Below are 20,067 nucleotides of genomic sequence, written 5' to 3' on the forward strand. Positions count from 1 at the left end.
CAGCCTGGGCAGTGCCAGCACCCTCTGGGGGCAGAGCCTTGCCCTGAGCTCCAGCCTGAGCTGCCCTGGCCCAGCCCCAGCCGTGCCCTGGCTCCTGTCCCTGGCCCAGACCAGAGATGGGAGCTGTCCCTTATGAGGAGCTGCAGCCTCCTGAGGTGTCCCCCGGCCTTTCCCTGCTCCCGCTGCAGCCCCACACTCCCCATGCGGGGGTCCCGCGGCCCCTGAGGCGGGGCCGGCGCCCCCTCCCCGGCCATGATGTCAGGCGGGCGGAGGAGGTGCCGCTGGCCAAATATAGCGGCGCTTCCTGGGCGGCGGGGCGGGCTTGTCCCTCCTTCTCTCCCTCCCTCCCTCCCTCCCTGCCTCCTGCCGCAGTCAATGGGGCGGCAGCGGCCGCGGCGGAGCGCAGCGCGGGCCGGGGCCGCGGGCCGGGGGCCGGCATGGCGGGGCTCTGAGGCGGCGCGGCGGCGAGGGGCGGCGGCGCGCCCCGGCATGGGCAGCCGCGGGGCCCGGCGATGAGCGCTCCCCCGGCCGCGACCCCCCGCGCGAATATGGGCACAGCCGTGTCCAAAAGGAAGACGCTCAGGAACGAGGCCATGTCGTCCGTGGCGGCCAAAGTGAGGTGGGTGCCCGGGGCGCGGCGGGCGGTGCCTCGGGGGGCCCCGCGGTGCCGGCACCTTGCTCGCCCCCGGCCGCCTCGGGGGTCGTGCCGGGCTGGAGGGAGCCCCGAGACCCTCGGGACGAGCCCAGGTACCGGTGCGGGCACGACCCGGGGCTTGTGCCCCAGGGCCGTCCCGGGGCTGGGAGTGGCAGCTGCCGGCGGGTCCCTGTCGCTGGCTGCCCCGATCGATGCCCCCAAAGCAGCCGCACACTCGCGGGTGGCAGCGGGCGGCCGTGCCACCCTTGCACCCGCCGACCCTCAGCCTTGGAGGGGTGACTGTGTCCAGAGGCGTCCCCGCCATCGGCCCGGCCGCTGCACCTGCAGGGCTTTATTTGCTGGGTCGGCAAAGAGCGTTTCAGAAGTGGATTTGTCAGGGATGGATCTTTTTAATCGTCGGGAATTCGGAAGCGCGGTCAGCGTGCCCGGTGGTTTCTCCTCTGCTGAAATGCCGTGCGCGTGTCCGAGGGCAAAGTCAGCAGCCTCCTTCAAGGGGTTCCGCTCCTTTGAATGGAAAAACTGCTCTGTGAAAATCTGCACCCACCACGTCTGCCCTCCCCGGCAGCGTCCCAAACCACTACATGGACCAGTTAGGTGATTTGGGTTCTATATTGTGCCTGTTCTGGTTTTGTATTGCTTGTCCTACGGTGTAGTATTTCACTCACTGCCTGATCCCAGTGCTTTTCAGTATCAAGCATGGGAGATCCGAGAAAATATTTGCTGCTTAGTGGTACTTAGGTTTAAAAAGCTGTCAAAGACAAGCTTTGCCTTGGTGCCCTTTCCCAGGTGAAAGACCCTTCTCCCACGCTGCAGTGCAAGTGTCACAGCAGTCATCCGGTGACTATTTGGGGGCATTGGCGCAGCTTTTTAGCTGCTCCTTCAGCACAGCTGTGCCAGGGAGTAGGTCTGTTACTGTCTCTGCTTCAGCTAGACTGGCTCTTTGCTGCTGGGGAAAAATTGGGAGAAATTAAACTTTTCAGCTGCATTATGTAACACCTTCTTTGTGTTGTTAGACAAAATTGCGTTAGAATAACCTGGAGTCGTGTGTAGAACTCAATCCGTGTTGCTGAAAGATCTCAGTCACCTCTCTCTGTAACTCAACATTACTGCATCTCTGCTGTGCTCAGAGGAAAGAGAAGTCTTAAGGCTTGAAGTGAAGAGATGAAAAGCTTGTACCTTGCCATCTGTTTGAGTTGTAAAGAAATCCATAATTCAAACTCTGGAGTATCTTGAGGGAAAGCTCTCCAGGCAGAGCCTGCAACTTCTCCCCACATTTTGTTGCACCCTGTCCATAACCAGTAATGAAAACATGAATGCTTTCCATGGCATTCAGAGATTTGGAAGTGGCATTCTTTGTGGTGATGTCAGCCAGGTGCGTATACAGAAATGACACGCAAAGCACCATAAGTGCTGTGGTGGGGTTCTGGGAGTGGGATTAGGCAGTCACACAAACAACACAGTCAGTAATTGGGAGGATTTCAAATGGTGGTGTGGGTGTTTGGGAGCGACTAATGTGTTTTGAACATAATGACTTGTTAGCCTACACCAGGGTGGGCAGATGCTGCTCAGGTTCTGTCAGCTGTGTGGAGTCCAGGAGGTGCCTCGGGGGTTCTGCTTTGCTCCATACCTGCTGACAGCTGCAGGTACAGGTTTGTGGGAGCTCTGAGGTGTCTCTGTGCAGTAAGGTGGTTTGACCAGAAAAGTTATGAGTGGGTTTGGGCTGGGGGACATAATGCCCTTGAGGAGTGTCTGGTCACGTAGACCACAGCACAGGACAGGTGTTCTTATGTGTCTCCCTGTTGGTGGCCATGCTGGAAATTCCTGATCCAGAAATCATTGGAGGAGGTCAGTGAACTTGCCAAGGGGCTCCCTGCAGAGCCTCTTTGCGTGGAGAAGGTGCTGGTGGTGACAGGTGCTGTCCATGTGCCTCCATCCTGCTGCTCCAGGCACGGCTCAGTCCCTATTCCCACGGGCTCAGAATTCCTACAGCGGCAACGACCCACCTGCTGAAAAACCTGAAAGGTTTCCTGGAGCACATCACACACAGCTGCTCTGCTCTGCCCTGGGTTCTGCTCCATGTATCTCCTGCATCCTCATCTACAGCAAGGACTCTGTAGGACACTGGGTAAGGCTACAGAGAGCCTGTTCTGTCCATCCCACCAGGGTTGGGCGCTTGGGTCACCTGTGTGGGTAGCACTGCTGCAATGGTCATGTGCCCTGTGGGTGTAGGCAGCTGGGGGATCCTGGGATTGCTTCTCTGCATCTTCTGGGCTCTGCCCTGTTCATATTTATCTTGACTTCTCTTTAGAGAAAAATCATCTCCTGGAATTCTGCTGCAAGTCCAAGTGACCATGGTGTGTATTTCTTACGTGTGGCTGGAGTGTGTGTGCACACTTGACTGTTTCACTGAGCAAGGAGCAGGGCTTGTTTGCTGGTGTGAGTAATGGGATCCAGGGTGCCGGCTCCCTAGATTGTTCAATTAAAATCTCTGCAGAGCCACTCAGGGGAGTTTTATGTCCCAGGAGCATTAATTAAGCTCTGTGGAGCTTGTTGTGTGCTGGGTGTTTTTAAGTAGCTCCTTACAAACTAAGGGCACAATTGCTCTGTGCCAGTGCTGTGCAGAGCACCCACGGTGCTGACTTTGGTCTCTGTGGTGTCTCCTCCTGGGGGAATTGCAGCGCCCTGCACGCCCAGGAAGGGCTGTGCTTGGTGCTGCTGCTGCTGTGGTCTCCTGTGAGGGGTTTGGATGTGGGATCCCCCTGCCAGGAGGGATTGTTCCCTCCCTGTGTGTGCTTTTATTGCCCTGCAGCTCCTGGCCCCCAGTGCCGAAGGCTGGGCTGACGCAGTTGTCCTTGAGCGGTGACCTTGGTGCTGCCCCTCTGCTGACAGCCCCTCCAGGGCCCGCTGTGCCTGTCTGACCTGTGCTCCTTGGCTTCCTCAGAACTTTTCCAAGGGTGCAGATGAACCAGAGCCCTTCAGAAATGGGCCTTCCTTGCCCTTGGTCCCTTGACACCTGCAGATAAACACTGGCACCCCAAATGAGGCAGTAAAGCAGATGTTTTCCTGCAGCTCTGCTTTGTATTGTGCTGGCCTACAGCTGTTGTTTGGGAGAGCGTGATGGTGAGAGCAAACAGACATGAGGCTTTTGCTGGGTGTTCCAGAACCCTCTCTTCTTGCAGTCATTAGCACAGGAAATATTTGAATTGAGAGTGTGGTTTGTCTTGCCCAGTTCTATGACCTTGGCATCTCGTCCAGGATAGCTCACAGAGGGGTAAGAATTTGGTCTCACTCCTGCTCTTCCTGCCTAGAGAGGGATGAAGAGTGGCTTTGAGCACAGCATTAGTGAAAGGGTGGATTTTTCATTGATGAAATGCAGAGGTAAGTGACCATGTACCTTATCCCAGGCTTCTTGCATGAGTGATTTTTGGCTTAGCTTGGGGTTCCTCATGGAGTCTAGATTCTTCTTTTCTGCTTGTGAATTACCTGAGGAGTGGTATGAACTGTCTCTTTGATTGCCTTTCTTTTAATTTCTGCTGCTCTTTCTCTCTTCTCCTGTCCAAACTTCATGATCATAAATTATTCCAATACTGTGGAGCCTCTAAGACCCATTGCTGACATCCAGTCTCCCCTTATTGAGTGTGAGAATTTGGAAATGAAAATTTTCCAGCTACCATTTCTCTACATAGAAATTTTAGAAAACTAATTTTTGTCAGGGTATTGTTACTATTAGGCTTAAATAACGTAGGTGTCACCAGTCTTTAGTGACTGAGCTGTTAACTGTGGCTGTGCTGGAGGTGTTCCCTTCTGTGCTTGGTGACAAGAGCAGGATTGCTGCTGTAGGAGGATGTAGGTCCTGATGATGCAGGTCTCTTCTCTCCTGTATGCCTGAGATGCAGCACTGTCAGATGCTGTCACAACAGATTCCTGCTGCAACTTCTCTGGGCATTACTTCTGAAGGAGCATGAGAAGGTGGTGGGTGTTCTTTATTTTTCCATGTAATACTCCTGAATAGTCCAGGTTTTGCTTAGCTTGCTGCTAAATGGAGTTATCTGAGGTCTTTCCTGTATCTCTGAGTGTTTCAATCTGCATTTCTTCACTCTGTAAGTGTCAGTTTGGTGGATAAATTTATGTGCATCAGTTTCTCATAGCTGCTCGTGTGCATCAAGGCCCCTTTTATCCTGTTGATGTGATTATTTCAGAGACATGAAGGCCATTCTGTGCTTATTACATTGTAATTGAGATCTTTGTTATTTGGAGGCTTTGCTCCTTCGAGCAAATCTCTGTCTAGACTGTCTGTGCCTCTTCACAGTTCTCTTCCAGACCTGATCCCAGCTCTGACATCTGAGGCACAGTGAGTACTGGAAAATGCCCCAGAAGGGCAGCTGCCTTTGCTGCCTGTGTTGTGCTGTCCCATCCCTCCTTCCCTCCCTGGAGCCTTTCTGATGGGATTCTGGAGGAAATGCTGCTGTTTTCTGAGGCTTGTCTGTGCTGGTTATGCTCAGCAGCACAGTGTGCTGGAGCCCTGATCCCTGCTTGATGTCCTTTTGTTAAATCTAGCTGTGCTGACTGTGTGACATGCAGGTCTGCTCTGCCACTAGAATGAAAACCTCTCTCCAGATGAGTCAGGGCTAAACTTGTCCTGCCATCAGCTGATCGCCTCTCAGTGCTACCTGCTCATTGGTATGCAGCTTTTGCAGTGTCATACACTCAGGGTTATAGCTCACGGGCCCATGGAGCTGTAAGGCACCTTATATTCATCTCATTTATGTGAAACAAGCTTTCTTTTCCATCTCTTGCTCTTAAATTATCCCGAGGTGTCTCTGCTCGGAGCCCAGTTGAAGGTGTTTATGTCCAGTGCTGTCCAGTGGTGTGAGGGGGCTTGAACTCCATTGGCAGTGATAGTGGAGGCAGAGCTGAGCTGAGGGAAAGTCTGATTGTGTGACTTGTGGTAATAGATAAAAGAGAGAGAAAAGAACAGGATGAATAGAACAGCTGCCATCTGTTTGAATTGTGCTCTGGCTTTACTGCGATCGCACCGATGGGTAGCGAGGAGAGCGGAGCAATGGCACAGTGACAACGGCACAGTGACAATCCAGGTGAGTGCTGGTGAGCTGAGGGGACTCTGAGGGCAGGGGAGGAGCACTGAAGGCTTGGCAAGGGCAGTGGCCATTAGGAGCAGGTGTGGCCATCAGAGTCCCCTTGGCAAAGGGCAGTGCAGGCATCTGCGGGAGCTCCGCTGAGGCACGGCCAAGGAGGAGCCAATGGGAAGCAGGAGTGCAGGAGGGACCCACTGAGATAATAGGCACAATAATTAGTGAGAAATTTCGGGTGTAATTGGCTGGAAACCCCCTGGTGCAGGCTGTGCTGTGTTCACCAGGGCTGGGGAGCTGTGTCTGTGTTTGTTTGCTCTGGGTTGGCCTGAAGGCTCTGGGAGCCGTGGGGTGGAACAGGCAGGACAGAGCTGCAGGGAGCAATGCTTTTGAGCAATGCCCAGCTGTGCTTCTGACCTGCACAAGAGTGCTGGGTATGGCCTGATCTCTGGCTGTGACCTGTTCTCTAGGAGCTCTGGCACCTGGGGTTGTACCCTCCTCTGCCTGGGGGAATGAGAGTGAGGTCAGAGACACTGCAGCACCTTCCAGCTTGAGCTCTCACTGAGTGACAGTTTTCACCATGGAGCACGGTGGGCTGGGGGGCAGCAGTGCTTCTCTGGCTCTGTCTTAGCTAGTTATCAGTTTTGGTCTTAGGAAATGCTTTGTACTGGTTTTTTTTGAGTCCATGGTTTGCAAGCTAAAGGTGAAGCATTGGTTCAGATTTTCAGACAGACAAAACAGCTTCGGGCACTGGCAAAGAGATGAATGGAGGCAATGACAGATGAATGTGGAGCTCGTGGAGCTTTTGAACTAGTTACAGATTCATCATCATATTTCAGCATTTTTTGTGTAAATCACCATGTTCTCTCACTGATAATTTACCTGAGAACTTGCTTGCTATTATTTTTTTCTACATGGAATGACTGCTGGTGCAAAAGAGAAGCTTCAGAGTTTTTCCCAATGGCCTAAGTGCGTGCCCATTTGTGAAGGGTGTTGGTGATGCCTTGCAAAGACAGACATTTCCATGGGAAGCCCTGGAGTCCCAGAAGTTTTGGTGGAAGAGATCTCAGAATCTCATGTCCAACCATCTTATTAAAGCCATGGTGGTGTGCAGGATCAGCTGTAGCTTTGGCTGAGCTTGAACCAGCTCTGAGATGGAGTACAGGAGCAGCCTAATGTTAAAATCATAGAATTGTTAAGGTTAGAAAAGACCTCCAAGGTCAATGAGTCCAACTGCAAACCAAACCCTGCCACATCCATCACTAAACCATGTCCCCAAGTGCCACATCCCCACTTCCAGGGATTTTGACTCAACCACTTCCATGGAGCAGCCACACTCCAGTTCCCAATTTTGCATTTATGTGTTGCTCCAGGGTCAAGTCTTGCTCTTTGCCTGGAGCTGGACATGTAAGAATCCAAAAATAGGGAAAACCTCAGCATTATCTGTTAGTATGAAAAGATAGAAAAGCTTAAACCTTTCTTCTTGCACAGCTCCAGCTGTGCTGCTCTAAAGCATTTTGCATTTGACTGTGCTGAAATTTAGTCCTGGAGAGATTAAATTACTCTTTCTTCATTGTTCATATTGATCCTGTGTTGCTGGCTGTGGAAGACAAATGGACTTCCCACTCCTTCCAGCCCAAGTCACTCTGGGAAGTGCTTTGGAGCCTTGTTAACCTTTTCTCCTCTGGGGGATGGTGCATAAAAGCAGTGGGGAAGATCCTGCCTACACAAGCTGGGACATGCAAAGCAGAAGGTGGTTTTGGAGGTCAGAGCTATTTTTCACTTAGATGTTTAATGGCCATTATGAGCCTTTTGCAGCAGCTTGAGCTGGAGAGGATGTTCTGAGGCTGAGCACCTCTGAAGGAGGAGGACAGTGGATGTGATGCCTTGGGGTGGAGAGTCTTCTCTGTTGCAGCAAATCTTGTCCTTCCCCAGGAGATGCTGCTGTGCTTGAGGGCTGAGGGTGCTCAGCTCTGGTTTCTTGGCTTGGCTTGCCAAGGAGGTGTGTGGCTGTTTCACCTCCCTCTTTGCCACTCTCCACCCTGGCTGCCCAGTGGCAGCTCAACTGCAGACCTTGGAGAGATTGTTCTACAAACCTGGGGAAAAACCTGGCTCTAGTATTGGGATGGCTGGGAAAAACCTGGCTCTAGTATTGGCTCTCTTGGGTCACAGGTCTGTTAGACACAGGAGAGCAATCAGAGCCCCAGGACATTACAAATGCCCTGGCAATTGGAGTCTGGAGGTTGCTGTATTCCATGCCTTGACCAAGGGTTCCTTTCCTGTGTGAGTTGCAAGCAGAAGGCTCTTCCCTGGCTGGAATATTCATAGGTTTGCTGTCTTACGTGGGCCTGGATGTGTGATAAGGGTTGAGCTTGCCCTGCTTGCTTGGTTCTTAATATATTCCAGTAAAACCTCAGTCATCCACAGGACTGGAATCCATCAGAGAAGCAGGAACTGCTTTTGTGGGAGGCTGTGGGTGACTCTCAAATAAGCTTGTCCAGTGCTCCAAATACTGACATAGCTGGGGCTTGAGAATTTAGGGTTCAGGTAGGTAAAATGGGCATTAGCATCCACATCTGAGCTGTCAGCTGGGAGCTTTCAGGACCTGTGGGAACCTAAATGATGATTTTCTCTGGGGTGGAGATGCCTCCTTCCTAGGCTGCCAGGAGGGGCTTAACTCAGGGGGCTGGAGACAGTGAGTCAGTTCCTGTGTGCATCACAGGATGCAGGTGCATTTCAATTCTGTTTTTTCATTCTTATAACAGAGAAGCTAAAGCCTAAACTAGTCCTGGATTTCTAGTCCAGCTCTGTTTCCCATTTTGGCCAGGGAAACACTGATGTTCCACCAGAGCCACTGGAATCCTGGTGTGTAATGAGGAAACCTCTCTGCTCTGGCAGTGAATTTCCATGGGTGTCTTCTGAGACTGAGGGATGGCAGCTGCAGGGGCACAGCAGTGTGTTGGTATTGAACTGTTCCTTCTTTCCTTGGCCTTTAAGCATCTCAAATCTCTCTTTTTCTCTCCCTGGCTGCTTCCTGATGCTGGGACACAGAGCGGCGAGGGCTTTTGGAGAATACCTTTCACAAAACCATCCTGAAGGCAGAAATGGCTCAGGTAAGAGAACTGATGTGCCTTGGTTATACCCATGTGTGCCTGCACCTATGGTTAATCGCCTTAGAATGAAAATATATTTATTTATCTGTCATGAACAGTGAGATCTCAGCAGCAGAGGCAGGAGGAGCTGCCCCCAAGGAGAAAAGGCAGTTTGGTGACCCAAGGCTTGGGTGGGCTGTGGGAATGAGTTCGTTTAGGGGACAAGTGCCCTGTCATAAATTCACCCCTGCAGCTTAGGAGAAGTTGCAGCTGGGAAATGACTGCACTGCACAAGGCTTCTGCACTGCTTTGTGACTCCTAGGTTTTGCTTTCACTGGGGTATAAAAAGCAGGTGAGTTATATTCTGTTCACTGGTGTAAATCCTTACTGGCAAAGGTGACATCTGGATTTATTCCAGGGGTTTGCTTCAACAGGGGTTAAACTGAGATTTGCCTAGATGAGGGCACTGCATGTGCTGGCTAATGTGTCAGTATTTTCCATGTAGATATTATCCCCATCAGCTTATCATGAGTTCTGCTTGATGGGCAGGAGAGTGCAGGAGAAACTCACCAGACTTCTAACGGGGCTGTGTCTTCTCTGTGATGAAAGAAAATATTATGCAGGCAGTTGCAAAACCTACAGAAAATCCTGTGTAATCCACAGAAAGTCTGTGTGAAAAAGCAACAAACTGTTCAGTGCTGTTGAGCTGCTGTGCAGGGGATAAAGTTATTAAATAGAATGTAATGTAGAGTGATGTTATCATTTTAGGTAAGCTGTGTGTGTTTAAGCCTGTCCAGGAGATGCCTCTTGCTCTAAGAGCAGTCACACAGTCTTTGCAGCCAGCTGAGCCCTTTCCTTTTCTCTGGGATCTCTTCTAATGACCTTCCAGTTGTCCTTGGCTGAATTGTGCTCATGTTGTGAATGGAAAGGCTCTAAGACAATGTACTGAGGTTTGCTTGGATTATTTTCATGAAGAACTCCAGGGACACTTTACTTACAATATTTGGTCTAAGAACAGCATGTGGAGGTAGGAAGGGAAGGGGAGAGAAAGGCTGGGGTTTGATGCAGACATTTTTTTTTTGTTGTTCCTTCCATCGTGACCATTTCTGCAGCTGTTCCTGTCTCCTGGAGTCTCTGCCAGTGCTTTTTGCAGCCCCCCAGCCCAGTTTCCAACAGGAAGAAGTGTTGGCTCCTGCTTGTTTTGTAGTGCCCTTGTAGTACCTGTGGGGTCATGCTGGGGCCAGGCAGAGAATCTCTGATGGAGACAAGAGGAAATTGCAGATGTGTTCAGGTGCCCGAGGCCTGGGCAGCCCTGGGCAGATCCAGGGAGTGGGAGCCTCTCTGATGTGCATTAAAAAAGCTGCTGTTTAACTCATCCTTGGGGTGCTCCTGGATTCTCTGACTGTGGGTTAGGAGAGCATGGAAATGGAGCTGATGTGACTCCTGGATCCTGTGTCACAGCCAGGCTCCCCAGACAGCATTTCAGCCCTGTCTCTGCTTGTGACATCCACGAGCTCTCCAGGGAAGCCTTTTCACCCACTGCTCCTTGGTGTATCAGCCTTGAGATTGTTTTTGAATCCAGGAGAATTTAGTTGCCACAGGCAAGAATGAAGTAGTGAGAAACACATTTGAAAATACCACAATACTTCTGGGATCCTGAAGTATTCACTTGGAAAGGAATAAAATTCCCTAGAAATTACTCTGAATTCTAAGGGAGAGGGGAGGGAGAAAAAGGAATCGTCATTTTTAAGTCATCTTCTGAAATTCTGCAATGTATAACTTAACACAGTCTGTAACACTTCTTTATAAATAACCCCAGTAGGAAGGTTGCTATCCAATAAAAAACACTGCAAGTAGAAAATGTGGCTTCTTTTAGTTCATCCCAGCAGCCTGATCACAGGGAAGTCACATCTTTCCTTCCTGCAGAAATTCCAACACAGGATCACTGGTGCAAGTTCTGGAGGCTTCACCTTTGGCTGGGCAGGTGCTGGAGCTGCCACCCAGTGACTCCAGGGAGGCAAAGGAAGGGCTCTGCTGCAGAAGTTGAAGGTGTAGCACAGATCCAGAGGGACCTGAATGAGCTCCAGCTCCTCAGAGAGCAGGCAGAGGCAATGTGAGCAGGGAGAAGCTGTGCAAAGCCCAGCTTTGTGCAGCCCAGCAAAGCCCTGTGATGCTGTGGTGTTGAATTCCCCCTTGCATGTGTTGGGGCCTTACATCCTGAAAGCTCAGTGCTGCAAAGAATCAAGTCCTCAGTGCCTGGGTGTGTCTGTCAGCTCTGAGCTGTCACCTGAGTGTTGTACCTGGTGGGACAGGCCTGTGTCTGCTGCCATAACTCCAGCTGTGCACCCAGGTGCTGCCTGCACTGCCAGCACACTGAGCTGGGATGAAGGCTCTGGCCTAAATATGACCAGAAGGAGGCAAGCCTTGGTTCAGTCCAGGAAAAAATGGTTTAAGAAATGTTTCAAGTCACTGATGAATGCAGTGAGGGAAAAGAGGTGTGGATTTTGAGGTCCAGGAAGGTGGCAGAGCCAGCAGTGGGACAGTGAGGGCATAAATGGAGGAGGGAAGGGCAGGATCCTCCTTTTCTGGACCCAAGACCTAGAACCCTTCTCTCCCCCTGTGCAGGGCAGTCCTCATGCAGAAAATGAGGTGGATGTGAATCTTTGGGACGTCAGTTCTTTGCTGCTTTAGCTACTGGTTCAGCTCCTCACCAGAGGGGTGAAGTTCTGACAGCCCAGGAGATCCATGGAGATGTGGAGGGAGATACCAAATGTGCAGACACTGCCCCAGCTTGCTCCACTTCTGCTGCACTTTCTTCTCTGAGGATTGTCCATTTCAGTTTGCCTTTTTTATCTTTTTAGTCCCTTGACTCCAAGGAGAGGAAAAGATATAATGGCTTTTGTATCCCTCATAACTTCACATTCCACAGCTGATCAAAGAGCTGCTCTTCCTGTCATAACTTCTGTTTGTGGTGGCTCCTCTGGAGAGCTTATGTGTGTGGCAGAATGTCTTGGAGAAACTGGGGAGTGGTAATGCAGAGCTGCAGAGGGGTTGTAGATCAGCAGGACAGCCCAGCTGCCTCGTCCAAGGCTGAGTTATGTGCAGGGCTGTGTTTGCCTTGTTTTCAGTGAAAGGGCAGTGTGCATGCTCTGCCTGCTTTGCTGGGGCAGGGTGTGGAGCTGCAGAGCTGCACAAGGCACAGGGGCTTGCAGGTGTTGCAGGGTGTGGCTGGGGGAAGAAAGGTGAGGGGGAGCCTTTGTTGGTGACAGATTCTGATTCTGCTGATGTGAGGCCCAAGAACTTCATGGCTCAGAAATGTTGTGTGACTATTCCTATACAACTCTCCTGTCTTATCCTGGAAGAGATTTTTTCCAGGTGACTGCAGAGGTGCATTTACCTCTCCTCTTTCTCAGAGGTTTTATCAGCGATGATGACCATACAGAATTTTCTTCCCTTTGTTTCCTTCTTGAAGCAGGGCAGTTTCCTGGTGGTGGGGTATGAATGCAGAGGATGGAGGGATTGTCCCTTTGGGATCACTCAGATTTTTTTCTCCCCTGATCTTTAAAATATTTTCAGGAATTAGAAAGAAAGGGAGGGTTGGACTCTGCTGCAGGTGACAGGATATGGATGTGTTGAGGGAGCTGCTGCCAGGGTGCTGATGCATCTCCTGCTCTCTTCCTGCCTCTGTTAATTGCTGGATTATTTATGCAGGCTGGAGGTCTGGGAGGGTTCCCATGAAGAGCACTCTGCCTTGTTCAGCATTCATTCTGCCTCCAAGGCTGTGGCCAGAGTCTTTGCTGACTGTTGGAGCTTTCTGTACCTTTTAATGTAGAAGTGAGCATCCCTTGGGACAGACTTAGAAGAAAGATACAGAAGGGGATTAAAATGTGAAAGGGAAGTGTAAAAAGGCTGCAGAGAATAAAGCATGGAATAAGTAATCACTCAGTTTTACAGTGGAATTTTGGACATTCTCCAGCTTGGGTGTCAGAGGCCCCACACTGAGATAATGCACATTAGATTTTATCTCCATGTTCTGGAACTGTGAGAAGAAAAGGTCCCAGGGCATGGGGCAGTGACATTGGGAAGGACAGCAAGCAGAGCCTTTGAGAAATTCCCCAGACAGCAGGGATCCATCCTGGTGAGCCGGGATTCAGACACAAGGATAGGGAGGGAGCTGTGGGAGGTTTTTCTTGTTACTGTTTTAATCTTGTTACTGTTTTAATCTGTTCTGCTCAGTGGGGTTATTGGGAGGGCAGCTGCTGCTGGAGTGGGGGGCTGTAGGATGCAGCATGGGCTGCCTGCTGGACCAGCTGCTCTGGCCAAGCTGTGTGGGAAAGGCTTTGGAAGTGAGAGAGGGAGAGATCCAATATAAAGTGTCCTTGGTGCTGCAGGGGTGATGGGCACTGGGCAGGAGCTGTGAGCCAAATTCTCCATGGCTCCTGCTAAGCCAGCATGGCTACTGGTTTGGAGCAGGACAAACCAAAGGAAGCAGTTACCTGGAACTGGAAAAGCTTCTTTTTAAGCTCAAAAAAAAGTAATCTTTGTGTCTTTCCTTTGTTTTTTGCATGATGCATGATTTTTCAGTTATCAGTGTGAGTATGTGAGAAGAGGGCTTTGTGAGCTTCCCCAAGCCAAGTGGCAGTGGGGAGGGGTGGCAGGAGCAAAACCAAGTTTGTGCTTGTGCTGGGTGTGGAGCCACCAGTGGATCAGTCACTGATCTTTGAGTGTGTGTGTGGAGGGAGCAGACAGGCACTGAGGAGCTTCCTGGTGCTGCCAGAAACTGGCATGGGGTTAGAGAGACCCCAGGTGAGGCTTCCTAGGTGCTTCAGGCTGAGTAACCTGTGAGCTGAGCTTCCTGTGGCACCAGCAGGTAAAGCTGCAGCTGTGCATGCTCTGAGAGGGACATTCCATCTCCGGGGTTTGCACTGAGGAGCTGCCAGCCCAGCCTGGTTCAGAGCAAGCACCAGGCTGGCCTTTTTCTCTAGAGATGTTTGTCCTGTCCCCAGGACAGACCCAGCAGTGCAGCTGGCCCTGCTCTCAGTGTATCCCTGTGCTGATGAGGTAGTGGTGCGTTTTTGGGAAAAGCTGTGCTCTGGAGGGGGTTTTAGGTGGCCTGAGCTCAGGACAGAGCAGGGATGTGAATTCCCATCTCTGAGGGCTTCAGGCCTCTTCTAGCCTGAGCCAGTGCGAGGATGGTGTGGGTGTCTCTGGAACTTGCTGTGGAATGTGTTGTTGGCTTGCAGAGGGAACAAAGACGTAGGTCAGGGTGTTACCATGGAGATGCTGGGCCGTGATGGAGCTGCCACTTGCTCCTTTGGGTCGTGTCTCACAGTAGCAATTTCATCTGTTCACATTAATGTTACAGGCCAGACTAAAAGGTTACTCACCTATGAGATGCCAGGTCAATGCTATCTTGAGTTTGTTTGTTTTTGAAGCCCATTTGAGCAGGGGAGACTAATTGGAACCATTTTGTCATAGTTAAGTGACCTTCTGGTTTCTCAGAGCAGCTCCCTTCCAGAAGCAGCCTTTGCCTGTTCCCTATGCAGGTCCTTGTGCACAGCTCAAGAAGGACAAGGAGCTGCTGGGGAGGCTCCAAAGGTGATGAGGGGTCTGGAGCATCTCTCATGTGAGGAGAGACTGCAGGAGCTGGGTGTGGTTAGTCTGGAGCAGGGTGGTCTCAGAGGGCTCTGATGAGTGCACATAAACATCCCCAGGGCTGTCAGAGGATGGTGCCAGACTCTGTTCAGCAGTGCCAGTGACAGGAAGGGAGCAATGGCCATAAACTAAAACACAAGGAGTTCCACCCCAACATGAGGAAGGGAAAAGAGCTCTGGATCAGGTGCCCAGGGAGGGTGTGGAGTCTCCCTCTCTGGAGACATTCCAAACCCACCTGGACATGTTCCTGTGTCACCTGGTCCAGGTGACCCTGCCTTGGCAGGGGCTTGGACTGCATGATCTTCAGAGATCCCTTCCAACCCTAGCTATTCTGTGATTCCATCTACTCATTTGGCTTTGAAGCTGCTGCATGGCTGAAATGCCACTGTGATTTTTTTTTTCTTGTTGTATTTTCTGTTTTGATACCCCTGCCTCATGCTTCAATAACTTGAACGAAATTCCCATTTTTCCCATGACTATTTCTTGATCCCATTTCAGCCCTGAGCCCAGCAGGGTGGGCTGCCTGTCCTGTGCCAGGGGTCACATTGTTGGGAGAGCAGAGCTGGCATGGGGAGAAGCTCTGCATTACATCTCTGAGAGGGAGCAGAGGAGAGCAGGACCTGCCAGCACACCTGAGGGGCAATGACAGGCATGTGGGAGGTCTTGGAGTTGTGATTGCAAGAGAAACTTCTCAGCTGTGCCATTTGAATGGTTGGTATGGGTTTTGCAGCTCTGTCCAGTGCCCCCCTCACTGGGGGAATCAGCTGGATTCCTCCTGGTGCAAGGTAAAAACATCATTAACTTCATTCTTACTTCTTTGAACAAGGCCCTGTATGTGTACACCCAAAAATTTTCTATTCATCTTCAGTGACTGTGGCAGTTCTTTGATTTAAAGTTGGAACTTACTTGTCATAAATATCAGGTCCAGAGAGTTCCAGCTGAGGAGAAACAGGGAAGAAAGGACTGTCTCTCTGAATTTTTTTTTGCTGAAATGACAGATGTTCTTTTAATAGGGTTTATCTGGATTCCCCTTTGCCACTTTGCCTCTGATGCTGGAGCGGAGCCTTTAAATCTAAGGTGCTTTAATCATCAGTTTAGCTGCTAAACACAGGAATAAATTTGGAGCTTCTGTCTGTGCCTTGTGGCTGTATGCTGCCTGGATTTATAAACTTCTCATCCCAGGTGGTCACAAGGCAGTCTGCAGCAGACAGGAGTTGGCTCCACAGCTGTGGATGGGCATCAGTCAGTGAGGGCTGATCCCAGCGTGTTCCCTGCTCTGGAGAAACGTGGTGGCACTGAAAGGAAAATGTGCCAGCCCTTTCTCAGTTCCCTAAGTCAGAGTGAGTGCTCAAGCTAGGGTTACTCAATGAGAAAGGATGTATTGTAAGTATCTAACACAAATAAATGCCTGTAGGGGGATACAATATAAGAAAATAAAGGTAGTATAGAATCTTATATATATAAATATATATATATAATATATATATTATAATATATATATTATAATATATATATATATAAATATATATATATATAAATCTTACCCCCTAAAGGGTTGCAGCTGAGCCAATTATTAAGGATTAGGAGCAGGCCTGATGTTAACAGGCTGCAGCTGTAGCCAGTAAGAAGAGTGTTATAAAAGAGTGGATTGGTGGCAAATGGAGTCAGTTTGCTACTGCAAGGACAAGGAGGAGTCAGTGCCTAGAGGAGCTGCCTACTAGAAACATCAAGCAGGAATGAAACTCCAGCAATATGGAACCCTTGCAATGTCATGACAATGGAACTCCTGCACATAATGACAACAAATGCCTAGTTATCAGGAACTACATGTACTGAGAATGTGAGTTATTTTTTCCCCAAGACACTGCCAGTTTCCCAGCACAGATGTCACTGCTGTCAGTCTTTGGTCATGCATGTGGCCTGTGCTGGGCTGGAAGGTGAAGGAAGAAGTGTCAGGTAGGAGCAAGTGAAGCCAAAAAGACAAGGAGATGTGTGTTCAAGGATATAATGAGGGGAGTGAGAAGTGGTTTGGCCCTCAGGACTGGATGTCAAGCCCTTCTGGGCTTGGCCCAGGTGGGCAGGGAAGTGATGGAAATACCACCTGCATGTTTCTGGTACCAAGGGACACACGATCTACAGATCAAGCATGCTGGTCTTCTTCCTTTTGTCTTGGTGCCTCATGCACAATAAATCCACATAGAGCAAGAATCAAGGTGAAAAGAGAACCTGAGGAACCTGGTTTACCTGGTGCTAAGTGACTTTGCAGCAGAGTGAGACACAGGTGTTGCTGCTGAAGGAGCAGGTGGGGAGCAGTGTCATTCCCAGGGCAGCTCTGGCATGGTGAGGGGAGGGAGCTGTGCCAGGCTGCCCAGTCACACTGGCCAGGGCTGCCATGGCAGGTGGGGGGAGCAGCTGGGAGTGGGAGAGGTGGCAAGTGGGAGAGGTGGCAAGAGCCATGTGAAAATGCAAACAGGGAGCAGCAGCTCGAGGCAAGGTGTTAACAGCAGCCTGCTGCAGCTCCAGTCACTGCTGAGCTCCTGGGGGTGCCCCTTGGTTCTCCTCACCCCACATCCCTGTGGCTCAGCTCTAATCCAGCACTGATTTCTGGACCAGCCTGACTTCCTTCCTAGCAGAAATAACCTGTTAGCCTCAAATGCCTTTGTGGCAGCAAGTGCAGTGTTTTGGCACCTGAATCCTGTTCACAGCAAGCACAGACAAGGGTAACTGGTCACATCTTGGTGTGTGTGACTCGTGTATGTGAATGCACAGACTCCTGAAATGGTGTGGATTCTGTTCTACAGGCCAATAATTCATTATGATGGATGTTTGAATCTCTTTTCCTTCCACACTATTTTTCTGTAGATAATTCTTTATTAACAACTACTCTTGAATAAAGCTTCGTATTCCCGAGGCATATGAAGTAGCTTCTCCAGAGTGTAATTACTGAAGGTGCTAAATTGAATGAAAATGAAGAATTATCCAATTGTTTTACAAAAAGAAAGCACATTGGTGTGCTGGCAGCCCTTTGTAGTGTAGATCATGAAAACTCTTACGTAAGTACAAGTGAAAACACTTTGAGGAGGGGACAAGTAAGGTAGGAAGAAAGATTTATCCTCACATTTTGCATAGATCAGGTAGGTAGTTTATGTCATATATATCTGGTCAATCCTGCCAGGATTTCAGTAAAAAATTTACTCTTACTTGAAACCAGTCATGGGCCCCTGAAATGTCTGTAAATTTTATAGAGCTGAACAGACCTCACTGCTTATAAAACAGAGATTGGAATTGGTCTCTTTGCTCTTGTGATCATCAGCATTTTCAGGCCTATTGTGCTCTGGGGACTTCATTTTTCCATTGAGCCACAGGTCCCAGGGCTCAGGAATTCCTGGATGTCTGAATTCCAGAGCTGTCAGTGTGTGAGTGAAGGTGACACTCCTGTGTGTTCCCTCTGAGGGGGCTGTGCATCTCCCATGCAAGTATCACTTTCAGGAGGAGCAGGGGCAGCTGTCAGCCACGATTTTGTGGTGCCTTAAGAAATCTGTAGCGTCACTGTGCCCACACAGATTAGTAAATTTGACAAGTTGAGAAGAGTACTTAGAGCTGGCCTTTGTTTTTAATTTTAAAAATGGTTTGTTTGGCGCTATTAGCGAGCACAGATCTTGGCAGAGCTCAGGGAGTCTTTGGTGGTGTTTTCCCAAGACGTGCCCACTCTAGAGCACGGTTAATCCTGGAGCTGGGGAGGATCTGAGCTGCTGGAGAGCAGACACAGAGGACCTGCTGCCTCTGGAGGGGGAACACGTGGTTTGAGGGACTCTGGGGCCTGTGGGTACTCTCTGCACTGTTCTCTGACATTGTGCCCTGCGGGTGGGTACAGGCTCTGGGCTGTGAGCATGCTCTGCACTGTTCTCTGACCCTGTACCCTGCAGGCTCTGGGATAACAGCCTGTGGAACACCTTATTCCACTGGAATCACCCTTATTTTCCATCAGGCTCCTCCTGGAGCAGGTGCAGATGTCCACTCTGACCATGGGGCACAGTAGAGCCCTGCCAGCCTTTCACACTCTCTGGGGAGTATCTGAGGGGCACTACCCCTCACCACACCTGAACATGGATTTTTGACTTCATGTGAAGCCTGGACAGAGCATCAGCTGCAGGTTCAAAAGGCTCAGCTCTTTCTTCAGGACTCCTACAGTGTCTCCTCCTGGCCAGCTCCAGTATGCAGAGACTCTGAGGAGACAAGTGAAAGGAAACCTGACTTGTGTCAGCCTGAACAGCCCTGACAGTCACTTCTTGAGCAGAGTGGCCAGAGACTGATTTATGTCCTAGTGGTGCTGGAGGAAGTTGTATCTCAAGCAGAAAAATGAGACAAGGGTGACACCCTGTACCAGTACTAACTCGGTTCTGGTTGCAAGCAGAGCAGGGGGAGAGGCTCTGGACAATGTGAGCATGTTCCAGGATGGATTTCAGATTCAAAAGCTGACTGTGTATGGCCTCAGCTTGGGAGGGCTGCTCTCAGAGGGGCACAGGAGCACTTCATGGGCAGCAGTGAAAGGTCCATGTTACACGCATACACCACCACTCATGTCCAGAGGTCATTCTCCTCTTCCTCCTTCACTTCATGACCACTTGCAAGATAGCCAAGCCTTCAAATTGTGGATGAATTCTTCTAGGTCATGGCTCAGTAGCCAAAGAAGTTATGTTCTGTAAATATTTACAGAAGTAAAGGCTTGGGTTTGCTTTCTGCCTCTGTTTTAAGTGCTTCTGTCTGTGCTGGACACTAATGATTTCATTTTTTGGGTAGCAGTCACATAAATAATGCCTTCCCTGCTGAGCCTTTTTGCCAGTCCCTGAGCTGCTTCCCATCTGAAGGGAAGTGTAAGAGGTAATTAACAGCCACTTGAAAAAGGATTAGCAGGTGGGTGGGAGCTACTGTTGGGTTCATGCATGGAATTGCCATGGAAATGCTGAGATTTCCTGGCACTTCATCCAGTGTGTGGGCTCCAAAGATAGTTGCACTCATGGGCCTGTCTCCCTTGGATCTTCCTACCCTGCACAGGGAGCGGCTGTGTTTTCTTCCAGGACAGCTCCAAGCTGTGGCCATCTGTGAGACCGGGGCGGGTGCTGGGCTGCAGCTGCCAGCTGAAGCCTTGCTGCATCTCTTTCATGTCAAACCACCTGGCAGAAAATCAGGAGGGGAAAAAAAACAAACAAACCTTGTTGGTTTGCCCCTTTGCCAGTGTTCTGAAAGAGCTTAATGCACCAAACACTCGGAGTTTGGCACTTGGAGAAGGTGGTGCTGGTCCTTGTCCTGCAGACTGTCACCAGCTCCGTAGCCCTCGTGTGGCTGAGCAGGGCTGCAGCTGGACCAGGGCTGTCTTGCATGGCAGCATTTTCAGGCTGTGCACTGAAACCTGTATTTGCTGCTATAGTTTTTGGGTGGCCACACATGTGTAAAATATTGGGGTTCTCTGTGAGAAGAGGTTTATCTCTGTCGCGGTTTATCTGTCATTTCAATGCCTGCTGTCACAGACATCTTTTCATTAAAAATCCTTTCTTAGGATTTTTTTTCCTGAGAA

General features: G+C 50.2%; 1 protein-coding gene across 4 annotated transcripts in view; it reads left to right on the forward strand.

Annotated features, from left to right (window-relative positions):
- The first annotated feature begins 326 nt into the window (after positions 1-326).
- NSMF (NMDA receptor synaptonuclear signaling and neuronal migration factor) overlaps positions 327-20,067 on the forward strand; it is a 50,827-nt gene continuing 31,086 nt past the window's right edge. For 3 of the 4 annotated variants that reach the window (XM_074556282.1, XM_074556283.1, XM_074556285.1), the window contains exons 1-2: positions 328-619; positions 8,797-8,858. In XM_074556282.1, the coding sequence (XP_074412383.1) occupies positions 513-619; positions 8,797-8,858 (169 nt within the window). In that variant the 5' untranslated portion in view covers positions 328-512. Of the gene's footprint in view, positions 620-8,796; positions 8,859-20,067 lie in introns of all 4 variants that reach the window. The other variant, XM_074556284.1, reaches the window with a different exon arrangement.

The sequence above is a fragment of the Zonotrichia albicollis genome, chromosome 21 (assembly GCF_047830755.1).
Source record: "Zonotrichia albicollis isolate bZonAlb1 chromosome 21, bZonAlb1.hap1, whole genome shotgun sequence".
NCBI lineage: Eukaryota > Metazoa > Chordata > Aves > Passeriformes > Passerellidae > Zonotrichia > Zonotrichia albicollis.